The sequence below is a fragment of the Aptenodytes forsteri genome, unplaced genomic scaffold (assembly GCF_000699145.1).
Source record: "Aptenodytes forsteri isolate BGI_AS27 unplaced genomic scaffold, ASM69914v1 Scaffold6, whole genome shotgun sequence".
NCBI lineage: Eukaryota > Metazoa > Chordata > Aves > Sphenisciformes > Spheniscidae > Aptenodytes > Aptenodytes forsteri.
In genome coordinates, this window is record NW_008795709.1 from 1,646,152 (window position 1) to 1,660,747 (window position 14,596).

The 14,596-nt window shown below is 39.8% G+C and overlaps 1 protein-coding gene across 4 annotated transcripts in view; it reads left to right on the plus strand.

The window, feature by feature from the left end:
- The window catches only part of TRIM2 (tripartite motif containing 2), a 77,382-nt gene that overhangs the window by 37,149 nt on the left and 25,637 nt on the right, over positions 1-14,596 (plus strand). For all 4 annotated transcript variants that reach the window (XM_009283313.1, XM_009283311.2, XM_019473152.1 and 1 more), the window contains 4 exons: positions 876-1,113; positions 7,504-7,655; positions 8,327-8,507; positions 11,667-12,390. In XM_009283313.1, the coding sequence (XP_009281588.1) occupies positions 876-1,113; positions 7,504-7,655; positions 8,327-8,507; positions 11,667-12,390 (1,295 nt within the window). The remainder of the gene's footprint in view (positions 1-875; positions 1,114-7,503; positions 7,656-8,326; positions 8,508-11,666; positions 12,391-14,596) is intronic.

The following is a 14,596-nucleotide window of genomic DNA, read 5'->3' on the forward strand; positions in this document are numbered from 1 at the left end:
CAGAGGGGTGGTGGATGCCCCATCCCTGGAAACATTCCAGGTCAGGTTGGACGGGGCTCTGAGCAACCTGATCTAGTTGAAGATGTCCCTGCCCACGGCAGGGGGGTTGGACTAGATGACCTTTAGAGGTCCCTTCCAACCCAAACTATTCTATGATTCTATGAAATTCAATTTTCTTAAAAATAAAACAAAACAAAACCGTTAAACAAAACAAAACCCGCCCCCCCAATCAAACACAACCAAACAAAAATCTTCCCCCAAAACTCTCCTTAAAATAAACTGTGATAACCTCAGACATGCTTCTCTATGTAGTAAAGAGAGCTCTGTTGATTCTGGCTAACTGCCAAATAACTTTCCTAATTGAAATAAATGGAAAAATTTCCGTTGGTTTCATTGGGACCAGGTTTTAGGTCTGAAACACTAAACCCAGAGATACAAGCTAATAAAGGAGATTCTGTTGGAAAGACCAGGGTCAACCACCAGTTAGTCAGACACAGGCTCAAATACTTGATGCAATAACTTCATGTCTGTCAAACTTTATGTGACCGTTTATCATTTTTACTATCCTGTGAGCAGGATGCAGTACATGTCTGGAAGCATGGATTCACTCTGCACAAACATCTCAAAGAAAGGCACATAACTGAAAATGATATCAGCTTATTGAACCTTTTTTCATGTGGCAGAGGAAAAAAAGATCTAAAGGGAAAAAAAAAAATCCCCATAACCACTTTTACTTCTGAAGCTTGATGATGTACCTTTCCTTTTATAAGGAGGGGTAGCACTGTTTCAAACCAGTTCTTAAACTGAAGGGAGTTTTTTTCCTCTTTGATGATATTTTCCCTCTCTTTCTCCCCTTCCACCTCCCTTCCCCATAGGTGCTTACAGAATTACATTCCAGCCCACAGCTTAACCCTTTCTTGCCCCGTGTGCCGCCAGACCTCCATTCTGCCAGAGAAAGGGGTTTCTGCACTCCAGAACAACTTCTTTATCACCAACCTGATGGATGTCCTGCAACGAACGCCGGACAACAGCATTGAAGAGTCCTCCATCTTGGAGACTGTCACTGCTGTTGCTGCGGGCAAACCACTCTCCTGCCCCAATCATGATGGAAACGTAAGTGAGATGAACTCCTGTGATATGTACAGGTACTGATATGTACTGACTGGTCTGTTTCGTCATGGATATTTTGTTCTAAGAAGATAGTGGGGGAATTGGAATCACACTAGTTCTTTGATTTTATAATATGTCAACAAAAGACAAGGGATTCTTAAAATTAAATCAAATGCTCTTAGTGGAGTATCTTAAAGTAGTCAGGATATTATTTCATCATACCAATCAGCTTGGATGATACTGTCTTTTAGCACATTTGGTCAAAATTGTTGTCCCGCAAGCGCTGAACCTTGTGCCTTTGCCTCTTTGGGAATGGGTTTCCATAGCTCTCTTATTTGTAGACTCAACTATTGCCGTGGAAACATGTGGGCTTGTTTAGGCAGTATGCGGTGGGGACCTTATAAACGTAACTGACCTGCACACTGAGGCAGTACCAAAAGCTATGTGAGCATATTAACATGGAGCCAAGTAAAAGGGTGTCCTAGCTCAGGATGCTTTGGGTCAGCACAGGCTAGAAACAGAGAGCTTCTGTTTATCCTGCAGTGTTTTGTGCATCTCATGTATCAGTCCTTGGAGGCTGCTTTGTTTTTTTCCCCCACCTACATTTTGCCCAGCATCCCTCCACATAAACCCTCAAATCGTATCAGTGTATTCATTGGCAAGTACCCCCAAATGAGTAAGTATCCCCAGATTATTACAAGAACAGCTCTAACTCTGCTTACATCACAATTTTCCATGTTAACCTGTGTGGCTTCATGGTAGGTATGTGAGCTCCTGTTTCATAGCCAGGCTTATGCAAACATTTAAGTAGACCGCGTTGCAAAGCTGAGCGAGGCTATGTTGTAAGCTGAATGCTGTGCTTCTATGCAAGCCAAGAAATATGTGCCAGTATTTTAATACAACTTTCTGGGAATGTTTTATTTGATACTCAGTTTAGGTATACAGGTTGTATAGGAATAATTCAGCTGATAGGTGGTGATTACTCTTACAGAGGAACAGCTCAGTTCCCTCTCCTTTACTGACCTGCTGGAATTAGGTGGACTTGTAGAACTGATTTGCTGTACTCTCTGATTAATGAATAACTGGTGTAACTTTTTTAATGTGTACTATACCTATGTGTGTGTAGTGGTTACTGATTAATACATTCCTAGTTTTTATTTGCATTTTATTGGCTCTCCTTAAAACAAATCATAGTTCTTTTCTGATATAGCAATCGTGATAGGAGCCATTTGATTGTGAAATGCAGAAAAAAGTCAAAATGAGATGTTACTTGTTTTGCATTTTACATTATCAGCTGCTGATTCTTTGGGTGTGCTTAGAAAAAACTGGTTTGCCTACAATTAAAAATACGCCACCTTATACCTCACTGAGAACTCCTTTCTAGGGAAAAGTGGGTTTGTAAGTCCTCTAAACCAAACTTACTTGGCTTGCCTTGAAACACAGCATGCCTTTTAGGATGCTGAGTAGAGTGTGATGGGAGTATCTTCTTGCTTCAGTAAGTATCTAGGAGGGCTGGGGACAGGCTGAGGGTGACTCCAATTTAAAGCTTTGTGAGCTAGGAAATTAAAAGCTAAAGTGCACACATTAGTCCTTGTGATGGGAGGAGCTGAGATGAGCTTTGGGGAGAGCTGCTTGAGGCTGGCCAGGTGGGTCTGGCTGAAGGGCAGGGTGTGCAGGGCAAGGTGCTGGGCACCTTAGGCCTGACTGAGGAAATGGGCTTTTGCTGGCTTCATGGGTACACAGCACGAGGGCACTGTGTGGCAAGTGCCTGGCTGCTAGCAGCTTTGCTGGGGGCTTCAGGGAGTGAGAGAGGATTGAGGTGGTAGCTGGAGGAGAATGCCTTCACAGAACCAGCAGTCATTATGCATTGAATCCTCTCTCCATTAATTTTTACATATTGCTTGGGGTAGGGTCAGACCCATTGTATTTTTCCTATCAAGGGAAAAATTTGCATCAAGTATATTTCATTTAAATATTACCAGATTTTCTTTGTATTAGCTTGGAAATAAGTTTCTGTTTAAACAAGCTTTTTCAATCTCTCCAGCCATGCTGGATTTAAACCTTGCTGATTAAGATCAGATAGAAACTGATGCACAGATACTTTCTCATTGGCTTGCCTGTCTGCTTGTAACTTAGCCTTCCTCAGGCCATGTAGATTAGATACTTTCCCTTCCAGTTGGTCTCTTATTCCCACCGCTCATATTTTCCATATGTGTGTGTGCATCCCATTCCTTCTGCGCACATCCTCTCATCCTCTGTTGTGGCATCTTCGTTGTATGTGTTCTTATGAAAAATGAAACTTAGCTTGTAGTACCTTAACACAAGAGATGTTTTCCTGTGCTTGAACTATAAACAAATGCGTCCTCATATTCACCCAACACAGAGCACAAATATATGTTCTTGTTAAATCGGGGTAATAGGGCACATATGTTATGGAACTTTTGAACCTAACAGAAGATTCTTATCTTCTGTCTACACATTAAAATAAAATTAGCTTTAGTCTCAATTGCTAAACAACTGCAGCTCTTGTTGGATAAAAGCATCTTGGTTTGGAAACATTGGTCTATAATCATTTAGGGACCAGGTACAACAGCCAAGACAGGGAAGGCTGTGAAATTGTACATCCATTACTTCATAATATGTAACGAGTGGTGTAGTCTCTTTGCAGTCACCCATCCTGAAAAGTCAATGCTTGGATTTTATTTGAATTTGAAGTGAAAGCCAGCCCAGAGTCTAGGATCCATGCTTTTACAGGTGCAGTGTGTTTTCTGCCTATAGAGTGTAACAAGAGAGCATACCCAATATTAAATTAAATGCTTGTAACAATAGAGCATGCCTTATCTCTAACTAGATTTTTCTCAAAAGATCACAGAATAGCTTGGCAACTTGACAGGTATAAGATCTTGTCTAGAAAAACATTTGCTGAACTTGTGCAGGTGTTGCTTACTGCCTGTATGCTTCTCTTAGAAAAACAAAAAAGCACCTATCGTTGATATTCTGATGAAGTGACTTCATAACATATCTTTTAAACCTTGTTTTTTCTCCTCACCTCTGTACTTCCCACCATGTCACTTGTGTACCCCATTAAAGTGTAATCTAATTTTTTCTGTACTCTGCAATATTCAGTGTGTCATTGAGGCTAAATACAAAATTCAGAATGTCAGACTTAATGAGCATTAGAACTAATAAACTGAGCTCACTGCTGGTGAAATTTTGTTCTGCCTCACAAGGAACATTTAATACAGTTAGGAAGCAATAGTGTGACTGATACAATCATATCTGGCTGAATTGGAAAGTCATACAAGGGATTTGGGTGGTTCACTTGTATGTAAGCACGTTGTTTAAGTCATGACAGTCTTACAAAACTTTTTTAAAAATTTGCTTAAAGCTTTCAGGTTTACTGCATGGGTAAGGCAGAAGTTATGACTAGGGAGAACAAAAGCCCACATTCTAAAATTTACCAGATATCTGGGAAGTGCCCTCAGGTAATCCAAACTTACATTCTTCTAAAAGCCAGAACATACAAAACTAAGGTACACACTAGCGCCAGGACAGAGGAATTAAACGTGTGTGTGAGACGAGGAAGAAGGCTGGCAAAAAGCAGACTCATCCTTTTTCTCTGGACTGCTGTTTCAATTCAAACAAATAGAAAGCAGAGGATGAACAATGTGATTATTTATATATATTTAAAAAAAAAATTAAAAATATATATAAATCACAAATGTGATTTTAGATAAGGGGGGCTTGTGATTGGTGAGAGCCTTTTTCTCGAGACCCGAACTTTGAAGGGCTGGAATTAGTGTGCTTTGGCTTTGTGAAATCTAATTCAGAAGTACCCACATCCTTGATTATGCAAATTAAAAAGTTTCTGTAAATTCAGTTAAATTACAGTGGTGAAGAGATGCATGAGTGTCTAATTAGATCATTGTGCTGAAATATGCTGGTCTGGTTTAAGGTGGGAGTTAGTGGATGGGATTTCAGAACCAGTGGGTATTAATTCACATTTCATTACAGCTGATGGGAATGTTCATGTTGACTTCAGTGGAAATACAGCTGAAGCCAGTGTTGGATGCCATAGTGTATCCTGCCCAAGAGCTCTCTTCAATTTGGAAAGAGGGGTTCGGGCAAATGTTTTTTTCTGAGATGTTTTGTAAAGCAAACCTGTTATCATGAAAAGCTTTCTGGGAATGTCACAAAATGTGATACCCATGTTGGGCATTGAGGGGAGAGAGGAAAAGCCAGTAATACATGTCTGTCTGTAGTTAGAAATTAATCTTACCTGATTAAGAAATGCTAGACAAAATCTTAGGAAATCAGCTTATCTAGGCACTTGAAGCCTGAATCTTATTAATATTAGGTTTTCTTTCTCCTTCAGCTATGGCACAATCCAAAGATTTTAATAGGAAATGAAAGCTGCTTCACTCAAAGCATTGAATTTGACTGGGGCAAAGACGACTGTTTCTATGCAGACATACACATTAGGTCTTTGTGGTCTGCTTGCTATTACCATTCTAGCTTATGTGATTCTCTGGTGCTTGAGTAAAGAGGAAGGAAGTTGATGAGGCTAAACTTTACTATGCCAATGAGATGCTTTCTTTCTTTCTTATATATGTTGCTGCAAATATAATGATGTTTATTATGAGGTGTTCAATAGGAAACAGAAATACTAAATTATTCTAATCATTGTATCCAAAGATAAAAATACTGAGTAAGTAAAGGGCTTGTTAAAATATCTTGAACCTAAGCATTAAATAATGAAGAGGCAGAAAGATGAACTTTTGACACTCATTCAAAAGAAATGAAAGTTTTTGACTATATAAAAAGACTTAAGAGTTTCCTAGTAAAATACTGTTCCTTTTGGTTGTTTCTGGTTGCAAATTTTTGAAGCCTTTGAAAAGAATTTAAATCCTAAGCTCTGTTTAACTCATTTCCTCTATGCACTGTAAGACTGCATCGCATCTTAGTGCCTACCGAAGTAACTGTCAGGCCTCAGAGGATCTACGACTGTGAGACTGCTAAATTCACAGTGACTGGAGTTGATGGGGGTTGTCATTGTTTAGAAGGTCTACTTTTTTTTTTCCCCTTGCTGATATATTTGATCTTACACAGTTTATTTGGAGCTGCTTTTAAGTTTTCTCTAAAGTGGCTTACACGAATGGCCAACAAATGACTAAACCCTCATCACATGTGAATCCCATATCTTGTGAATTGAGATAAGAGGGAAGAATGGGAATAAGACGGAAAGGAGCTTATCAGAGGAAAATCCTTATTAATGCTAATAGCCACATGCAAATCATGGTTCTTACTTCTGCCTCCTAATTCTCAAGACGTCTTGGAGCAGCCAGCTACTTTGCACGGTGCTGTTATAGGTCCCTCTGCCCACCTGAAAACAGCCAGTTTTACACAACCATCTTGTTGTCAACGAACATCTCCAGCGCAACCGTCTTTGTGTGAGAGGTCTGAGTGCCAGAAGCATCAGCCGAGTTATTCAAGATTCTGATGCTATGTTCTGAATGCAAGAGAGCTGCCAATGTCTTGCTTTGAAGCATATACTACGAGCTTCCTTATAAACTTTTAATAACCCTAAAATGCTTTGTGCTCAAGGACTTCCTAGCTGTAAAAGAAAGTCTCATGCCAAATTTGCATATATGTGCATTATTTTGACTAACATATGATTTTGGGCACAGAACTTTTCTGTTTCTTTCCCTTCATGAATATATACAGAATGTGGGGTATTTATTACATGTAAAGATCTTTTTTTATCTCCAGACAGCATCTTACTGGGTACATAGCAGGTTGAAACCATCTCCTCTTTCAAGTGTAGATCAGCACTCTTATTATAATCTCAGATATGAGGTTTTGATGGTTTTAAGGGATTAGTAAAGGGATATGGAGATTTTTCCCTGCAGCACGTTGGTTCATTTAGGGTGCCTTTCTCTAGCAAATAAACATGCTGTTTGGTGAGCGCCGTTATGAAAAACAGCCTAAGTTTACGCTTTCTTTGGCAGACCCTCTGGGGAGAGTAAGGGTCGAGTTAGCAAGGGGACTTGAATGCCCTGTTTTTTTGACTCGTTTCATGGAGTACTTGACAGAGACACCAAAACTCACTATTACACCGTATAAAGATGATGTTAGGGCCAGCCTTGAAATCCAGCATTCTGTTTCCCAAGCTGCTGTTCTGACACTTTCTGATAGAATAAAATGCATTTAAACCAGCATTTTGATATGAAATATATAAGAATAACAGCCATCTTTTAGGCAGTAAATTATTGGTGTCTAAGAAAAGAGAAACTTTGTCTCAGAGGTTGGATAATAACATGAGTTCAAGACCCAGTAAGATGTGCTTTGAGTGACTGCTGCCATGTTTGAATTTAGAGTTGTGCACTTTTCCAGGTGATGGAGTTTTACTGCCAGTCCTGCGAGACAGCCATGTGCCGGGAGTGTACAGAGGGAGAACATGCAGAGCATCCCACAGTACCACTCAAAGATGTGGTGGAACAACACAAGGCTTCACTCCAAGTCCAGTTGGATGCTGTCAACAAAAGGCATGGAGACTCCACTGATTACTTTCTGTTTTCAGTTCTACCACTGGCTTCTTGTGTTACCCTGGGTAGATGTTTTAATGTGCTGGTGCCATGGACCTTTACCTAGAAAACAGGGATAGTGAGGCTAGCGTAAGGAAAAAAAATCCATTGAGTGTGATGTGCACTGAGGGATTAAAGAGCAAAAGATTCCTATCTGTCTTTTGCAAAACAGAGGCCATTGGAAATGCAAGTGTCCTCCAAAGAAGGGGCATAAAATGTTAAGGAGAAAAGTACTAGCCAGTCATGAATTTTATGATAAATAAAGAATACTGGATGCTTAAAAGACTAGTGCAAACACTACGGCAGCAGAAAGGCAAAAAAGAAAAAGTGGGGTAGATCCAGTTATATCTTCCCGAGTAGATACATTTGCATAAAAGACAGAGGATCCAAGGCCTCCTTGTTGGAAGTGCCTAAAGTCTAATGGATTTCCACAAGGGAGGGCCCTGGCTTAGCCTTATTTTATCAGACCAAAACCACTATGTGGTTATAAAGGGAATGAACTTACTTCTGGGAAATGACCGAGTTTAAAGGCAGCCTGCTGATGAGATTGTTTCATCAAAAGATATCAGGGCAAGGGCCAATGTTTAATGACTTTTGAAACAGCAATCTTTGTAATTTAATCCCTCCCTCAGGCTTCCAGAGATCGACTCAGCACTTCATTTTATATCTGAAATCATACACCAGTTAACCAACCAAAAGGCTAGCATTGTAGATGACATTCATTCCACTTTTGATGAACTCCAGAAGACTTTAAATGTGAGAAAGAGCGTGCTGCTTATGGAACTGGAAGTGAATTATGGCCTTAAACACAAAGTAAGATGCATGTTTTGTTTCAATGTAAAGTTATTAATTTAATCAGCCAGTTTTTACAAATGATGCGGGACGCCAGTTTGACAAATTGTGTCTGAGATCCAGAGGAGAACTTTGTTTTCCTGAAATCAAGTGCTGCAGAGCCTCACTTGTGGGTGCTCAGCCTTGTAAATGGAATCCAGCCCCTGTATGGGCAGGTAGCCCTTAGTGCATGGTGTGTGAGGATCTAAAATGGCCAATACACTAAGCAGGCATCTGCTTAAAGCCAACATGCTGATGTGCAGATGACAATAATGGAACATCAAAGGGAAGTCTGAAATCCTCGGGCTGCAATCCTGTGAAGATACAGGCCAAACATTTCTCCTGAAGAGCTGAGCAAGGCTTACTGTTTTCCTTTAAAGCACTGTTTTCCTTTCAAGTGCCTGGTAACATATTTCATGTTAGATGTCACTGGTTGGAACACGTAAAGATTGGAGGGACATCTCATTTTCTCAGGGGAATGCAGACAGCAATAGATTCCAGAGCTGTATTCACTCTTCTACTTCCTATCTGGATGATTAAATCTTGCATTTTCCCCCCTGTATTGTAGACTAAGCTTCAGAGGAAGAAAACAGAAATCTGCCCTTTTACAAAGAGAAGCCTGTAGCCTGGTGGGTAGGGTTTTTGTTGGGGATTAGTAAGTCTGAATCAGGCAAATGAACGAAATTAGTCCTTGTCCTCCTGGGCATCAGTTGTCTGTTTTATATAAAAGAAAGATCTCTTCCCTCAAAGTAGCCTTTAAAAGAAAGTAGCATCAACAACTGGAGTTTCAAGAGTGCCTGATAATATTGGTGTCTTTGGGCATTCTCTGTGATTACTGAGCAGCTTGAGCATCTCCAGATGTCTGAAGTGGAGGAATGCTGCATTCCTGGATCTGGAACAGGCTTGATCATTGGGAAGGTATTGAACTGCTGGCGCTGTGAAAATGGAGGAATTCTAACATGTGCACAAGATGTGTACTTTCAGGAACACAGGGAGCCCAAAACCCTTGGGGCACAGAATTTAGTCATCTCCAGAGCTAAGTAGCAGCTGAGGAGCTTTTAGCATCAAAAATTTGGATTTAGATCCCAGGTTCATTTAGACGTATCCAAGATGTCACAAAAACTTATTTTCTTAGCAAGCAAATATACTCAGGGTGTGTACAAAGTTCACACACGATGGAATATGATGTTAAATTATCTTATATAGGGATTTAAAATAGTTTAAAAACTATTTTGGGCGTTAGAGAACCAAATTTTTACAAAGCTGCACATAAGCAGTAAAAGAGGCATCTCCCCTGTTTGTATAGAAAAGAGTGATTGGAATTGGATTTTGTTTTTGAATGAATAGTAGTCCTGCAAAATAATTCAAACCCAAATATTCCATCACTCTGATCATGTACTTTGCAAAAATGAAAAAATGAAAGGGCTACACTTTACTAAAAAAGTTGGCAATTCAGTTTCAGTTGTCCAATGGACTGAAAGAGGCCTCATGTAAAACACTCTAAACACATTTTAAATATTAGTTATGGTAGGATTGAATATTTTCCATCTTTGTAATGAAAGAAAACTATATTGAGAAAATAATGGTTTTAAAACGTAGCTGCAAATTGTCTTCCTCCTCAGTTTGTGGTTTGTTATCCCAAGCATATGGGTTTTTGTCATCCTGGGACTTTATTAGCTATGCTCTCTGTTTAACTACTTATGTCCTGGAATAAAGACAAGGCAGATTAGAAATGCCTTGTATTGAATCCTGAGAGGTTTAGAGATGCCTAGAAAAACAGATAACTTGAAATTTCAGTGTAGTCTTGACATTCGTTCATTCTGTTTTGCTTGCAGAAGATTTTGTGTTGTTATCGCCTTCCCGTATCAGTAACTCATCAGCCTGGATTTTCTCCAGTGGGTGAAAAGCAGATAGCTTTATAAAATTCAGAAGAAAAATGCCCTTAGAATGCAGTGTCATTACATGGTGCGTCTCAGCAAGGGAAGAGCATCTCATAGCAATAAATACACCCAGTCTCTAAGTTTACTTTAAAATCACTTGAAATGTTTTGAAAATATTTACTTTACAGTGATTGTCAACAAAATAACTTCTCTGATCCACAGAGTTCTGGTTCTTCTCTGTAGGAAAAACATACCACGTGTGACTGGCTACTTTGGTTTGGGGATTTCATTAGTGGAGAGTGTGGGAGGTAGCTGGAAAGTTTGGGCTTTCCTGACTGTCATGGATTTCTCTGCTAGGTTGTTTTAATTAAGGGATCCTTTTTCCAATTCATTGCAAAACTGGTTTAAAAAAAAATCTTACCCTTGTTCCCAGCCCAGACCTAACAATTTTGAGGTCAATACTGTTTTAAGGATTTTAGACTGAGGGCCAGAACTGAGCCTATAATAAACCATTTTCTCAGTCTTAAATACAGAGTAGCTACTTGCTGCCCACCAAAATTTCAGGCTACTCAACCCAACTCTTCCCAATATCCACACCCCATCCTTTACATTTTGCTTTCCTGCCTGCTGAAACTGGGGAATCAACTTACCCGCTTCTGCTGGGGAGACTTTTCCTTTCTTCACTTATTTAGATCAGGAATCACACTTTTCCTCAGGATGGATGTACAGATCTTGAGAGTGCCTTCTTGTCCGTCTCCATAGAGGAGTAACCCAAGGTTTCCCTTGGCTCTGAAGAAATAGTTTCAAGAAGTTTCTTGCAGCCTCCCTTATTAATGGGCCTGATGACTCCAAAGTATCTTTATCTCTGTGCACACAGCTCAATTCCCGGTAACTATCTCATTAACTGTGACTGCTGAGAGTTAGATGGAGCAGGGTTCAAACGTCTACATTTGTGGTGTTTGGTTTTTTTTTTTAAAAAGACAAGACAGACAGGTGGGGCAATAGTTCAATCTAGTGTGACAGTGGATCTGTGAAGCCTTGAAGACCCAAAACAGGGTACATTTTGTGTTGCAGCGTGATATTCCAAGAACATGTAGCAATCAGTGTGGTAATTTTTCTAAAATGAAACTTTAAAATAAACTCTAAAACAAAGCGCTGTAAATTGGGTTTCTACAAAGGCCTTCAGATATAAAGCATGCTACATATTGCTAGGATAGTTCTTGTAACATGATGCTAATCTGGTGTTTGGTAATGCACACAGGTCCTCCAGACACAGCTGGATACCTTACTTGAAGGACAAGAAAGCATTAAAAGTTGCAGCAACTTTACGGCCCAGGCCCTCAACCATGGCACTGAAACTGAAGTTCTGCTGGTGAAGAAGCAAATGAGTGACAAGCTGAATGAACTGGCCGAGCGGGACTTCCCATTGCAGCCACGTGAAAATGATCAGTTGGACTTCATAGTGGAAACAGAAGGCCTGAAGAAGTCCATTCACAATCTGGGTACTATTTTAACCACCAATGCTGTTGCCTCTGAAACAGTTGCCACGGGTGAGGGACTGAGGCAGACAGTGATCGGACAGCCCATGTCTGTTACCATCACAACTAAGGACAAAGATGGTGAGCTCTGTAAATCTGGGAACGCTTACCTCACTGCTGAACTGAGCACGCCCGATGGGAGTGTAGCGGATGGAGAAATACTTGACAATAAAAACGGCACTTACGAGTTTTTGTATACTGTTCAGAAAGAAGGGGACTTTACTTTGTCACTGAGACTTTATGATCAACATATCAAGGGCAGCCCGTTCAAACTTAAAGTGGTCAGATCAGCGGATGTGTCCCCTACCACTGAAGGGGTTAAGAGGCGTGTTAAATCTCCTGGTAGTGGTCATGTGAAGCAGAAAGCTGTGAAAAGACCTGCAAGCATGTACAGCACCGGCAAAAGAAAAGAGAATCCCATTGAAGATGATTTAATCTTCAGAGTAGGTAGGTGACTTGTCTGCTACCTATTGACATACTTAAAAATAGTTCAGAGAAACTAGATGAAAAAATCTAGAAGTTACATTATTTTAAGGTTAAAGCTGTAATTAGAGCAACCTGATAATACTTTTAGACCTCTTGACTTTTGTTTGTATGTAAATTTTAAAAGCACATACTTCAGAAATTCTGTTTGCAGCAAATATTTAATTGGAATTTGGGTTGAGAAATGCATACATTTGATTTGGGATAAAATATTTTACCACCTCTTCTGTACTCTATTGGGCATCACAAAATGAAAATACAAGAGCGATGCTTCAGATTAGATTAAATTGCTTCTTTAAAAAGTTGTGTGAAAAGAAGGGAAGTAGGACTCCTTCTCTAAAACTATTGCCTTAAAGATGAATCTGATTAATTAACCTGAAACTATGCATGCTAAATCCTGTGGTCATATATAGTAATTTCATTATGTCAGCATAGGACAAAATTACGATTTCCTTTATTTCCTTTCCCCCCCAGTATCTAAATATGTTTGGTTCTTTATACAGTGTAATGTTATCTCTAAATCTGCGGACTTCTAATGCTTGGTAAAAATATAACATCTTGCTGTCATTTACTGTGATTTTTCTTTCAGGTCTTTTGATGTTTTATTTTTAAGCTATATAATAATAATTCACCATTTTAAAAGTCTGTACCATGGGGTATTGTATTTATACGATGTCTGCTTATATAGTTAGAAAATACTTCTCACTTTGCACAACTAAAGCAAAAAGCAAGTTAATTCTTAATATGTGCAAGTCAGGACTTCAGTATGTGTTACCAGGTTTGACAACCAGTCGGCAAGGTGGCTTTCCCCTTTGTAGCAGAGAATGGATGGTGGTTAATCCTGGAGGGTTTTTTTAGTAATTCTATTGAAAATTCATCTGGACACCATTTGTCAGTTGGTTAACTCTGTCCATCTGATTTCTCATCTGTCAGTATTTCTAATAGATACCTTGCTTCGACAGAGAGTACATGCAATAACATAATGGTTTTATATCAGAAAATGTATTCAGCAAGCATGCTGATATAAATGATATATCAGCATTTCTAATATAAAACCATGCTTTGCTTGCTGAATAGGACAGTACAATGTAAGCTTTGGATGAAGCCACTCCTAAAATGACCAGCCTTTCCCAGGTGGCCAGTGCATTTCCTAGTAAGATAAATGACCCCATAAATACAACACCTCAAAGCATTTTTTACAGAGGCAATGATATCCAGCTTTACTGTCGCTAAGGCTAAATTTTATTCTGAGTCAAAAGTCAGAAATATGATGTAGAACAATTCATACTGAAGTCGAGCCAGCCCTACTCAGCAGTAACCATGCTTTATCGTCCAAAGCTAGTAGGTGACCTTTGTTAAATTGGTGCTCAGACATAGCCCTTTCCCTAGCAGGAGGGTGTTCTTGTTGCAAAAGCTATTGCTGTAGTCGCCACTGGCAGAGGCCCTGTTAGCAATCCCATGGGGAGAGAAGCCCTTGCACAGGGCAGAGTGATCAGCCTCAGGCTCCTGCTGGAATGGAAAGGGACCTGTGGCTCTTCCCAAATGCAGTTTCACTGCTGGCACTGGTAAGAGTGGCAGAGGGTATGTATAAATGTAGCTTAGATCTTTTTTGGGCCCTGTTTTGAGACAGGGTTAAACAAATCAGTTAAGAATAATGTCTGAACCCTGTCTAGAGAGAAAACACCTCTCTAATCTCTTCTGGAACGGTTGTGACGTGTTGTATGCTAGACAGAGAAGGGGCTGGACAGACAGATTCAGGCAGAAAGGGTCTGTGGGTCTGTAGCAGGCAGGAGCAGGATAGGAAAGCCTGCACAGGTACACCGTGCCTGTGAGTAACAGGGGAGCTCTGTTACCCGTTGTGAATTCACACATTCACACATTCACTGAATGCTAAGCCCTCTTGTTGATATATATCAAGCATTAATTTGTCCTGGTGCGGAAATCATAGATCTAAATACATTAAAAAAAAAAAAAAAAAGTCCTGAAATTATTTAAAAACGGTTAATAATCTTATTACAAAGCTTTTGGTATGGATTAAAGTGATTTCAGCTTGCAATTTCTGCTTCTGTGTCCCTTGCTTCTAGTGAGCAGTTTCTAGCCTGACTACCCAATAGTGGTACGGCTCTGGTTTGGGTTTTGGTGGTGGTGGTGTTATTTGTTTGATTTTTTT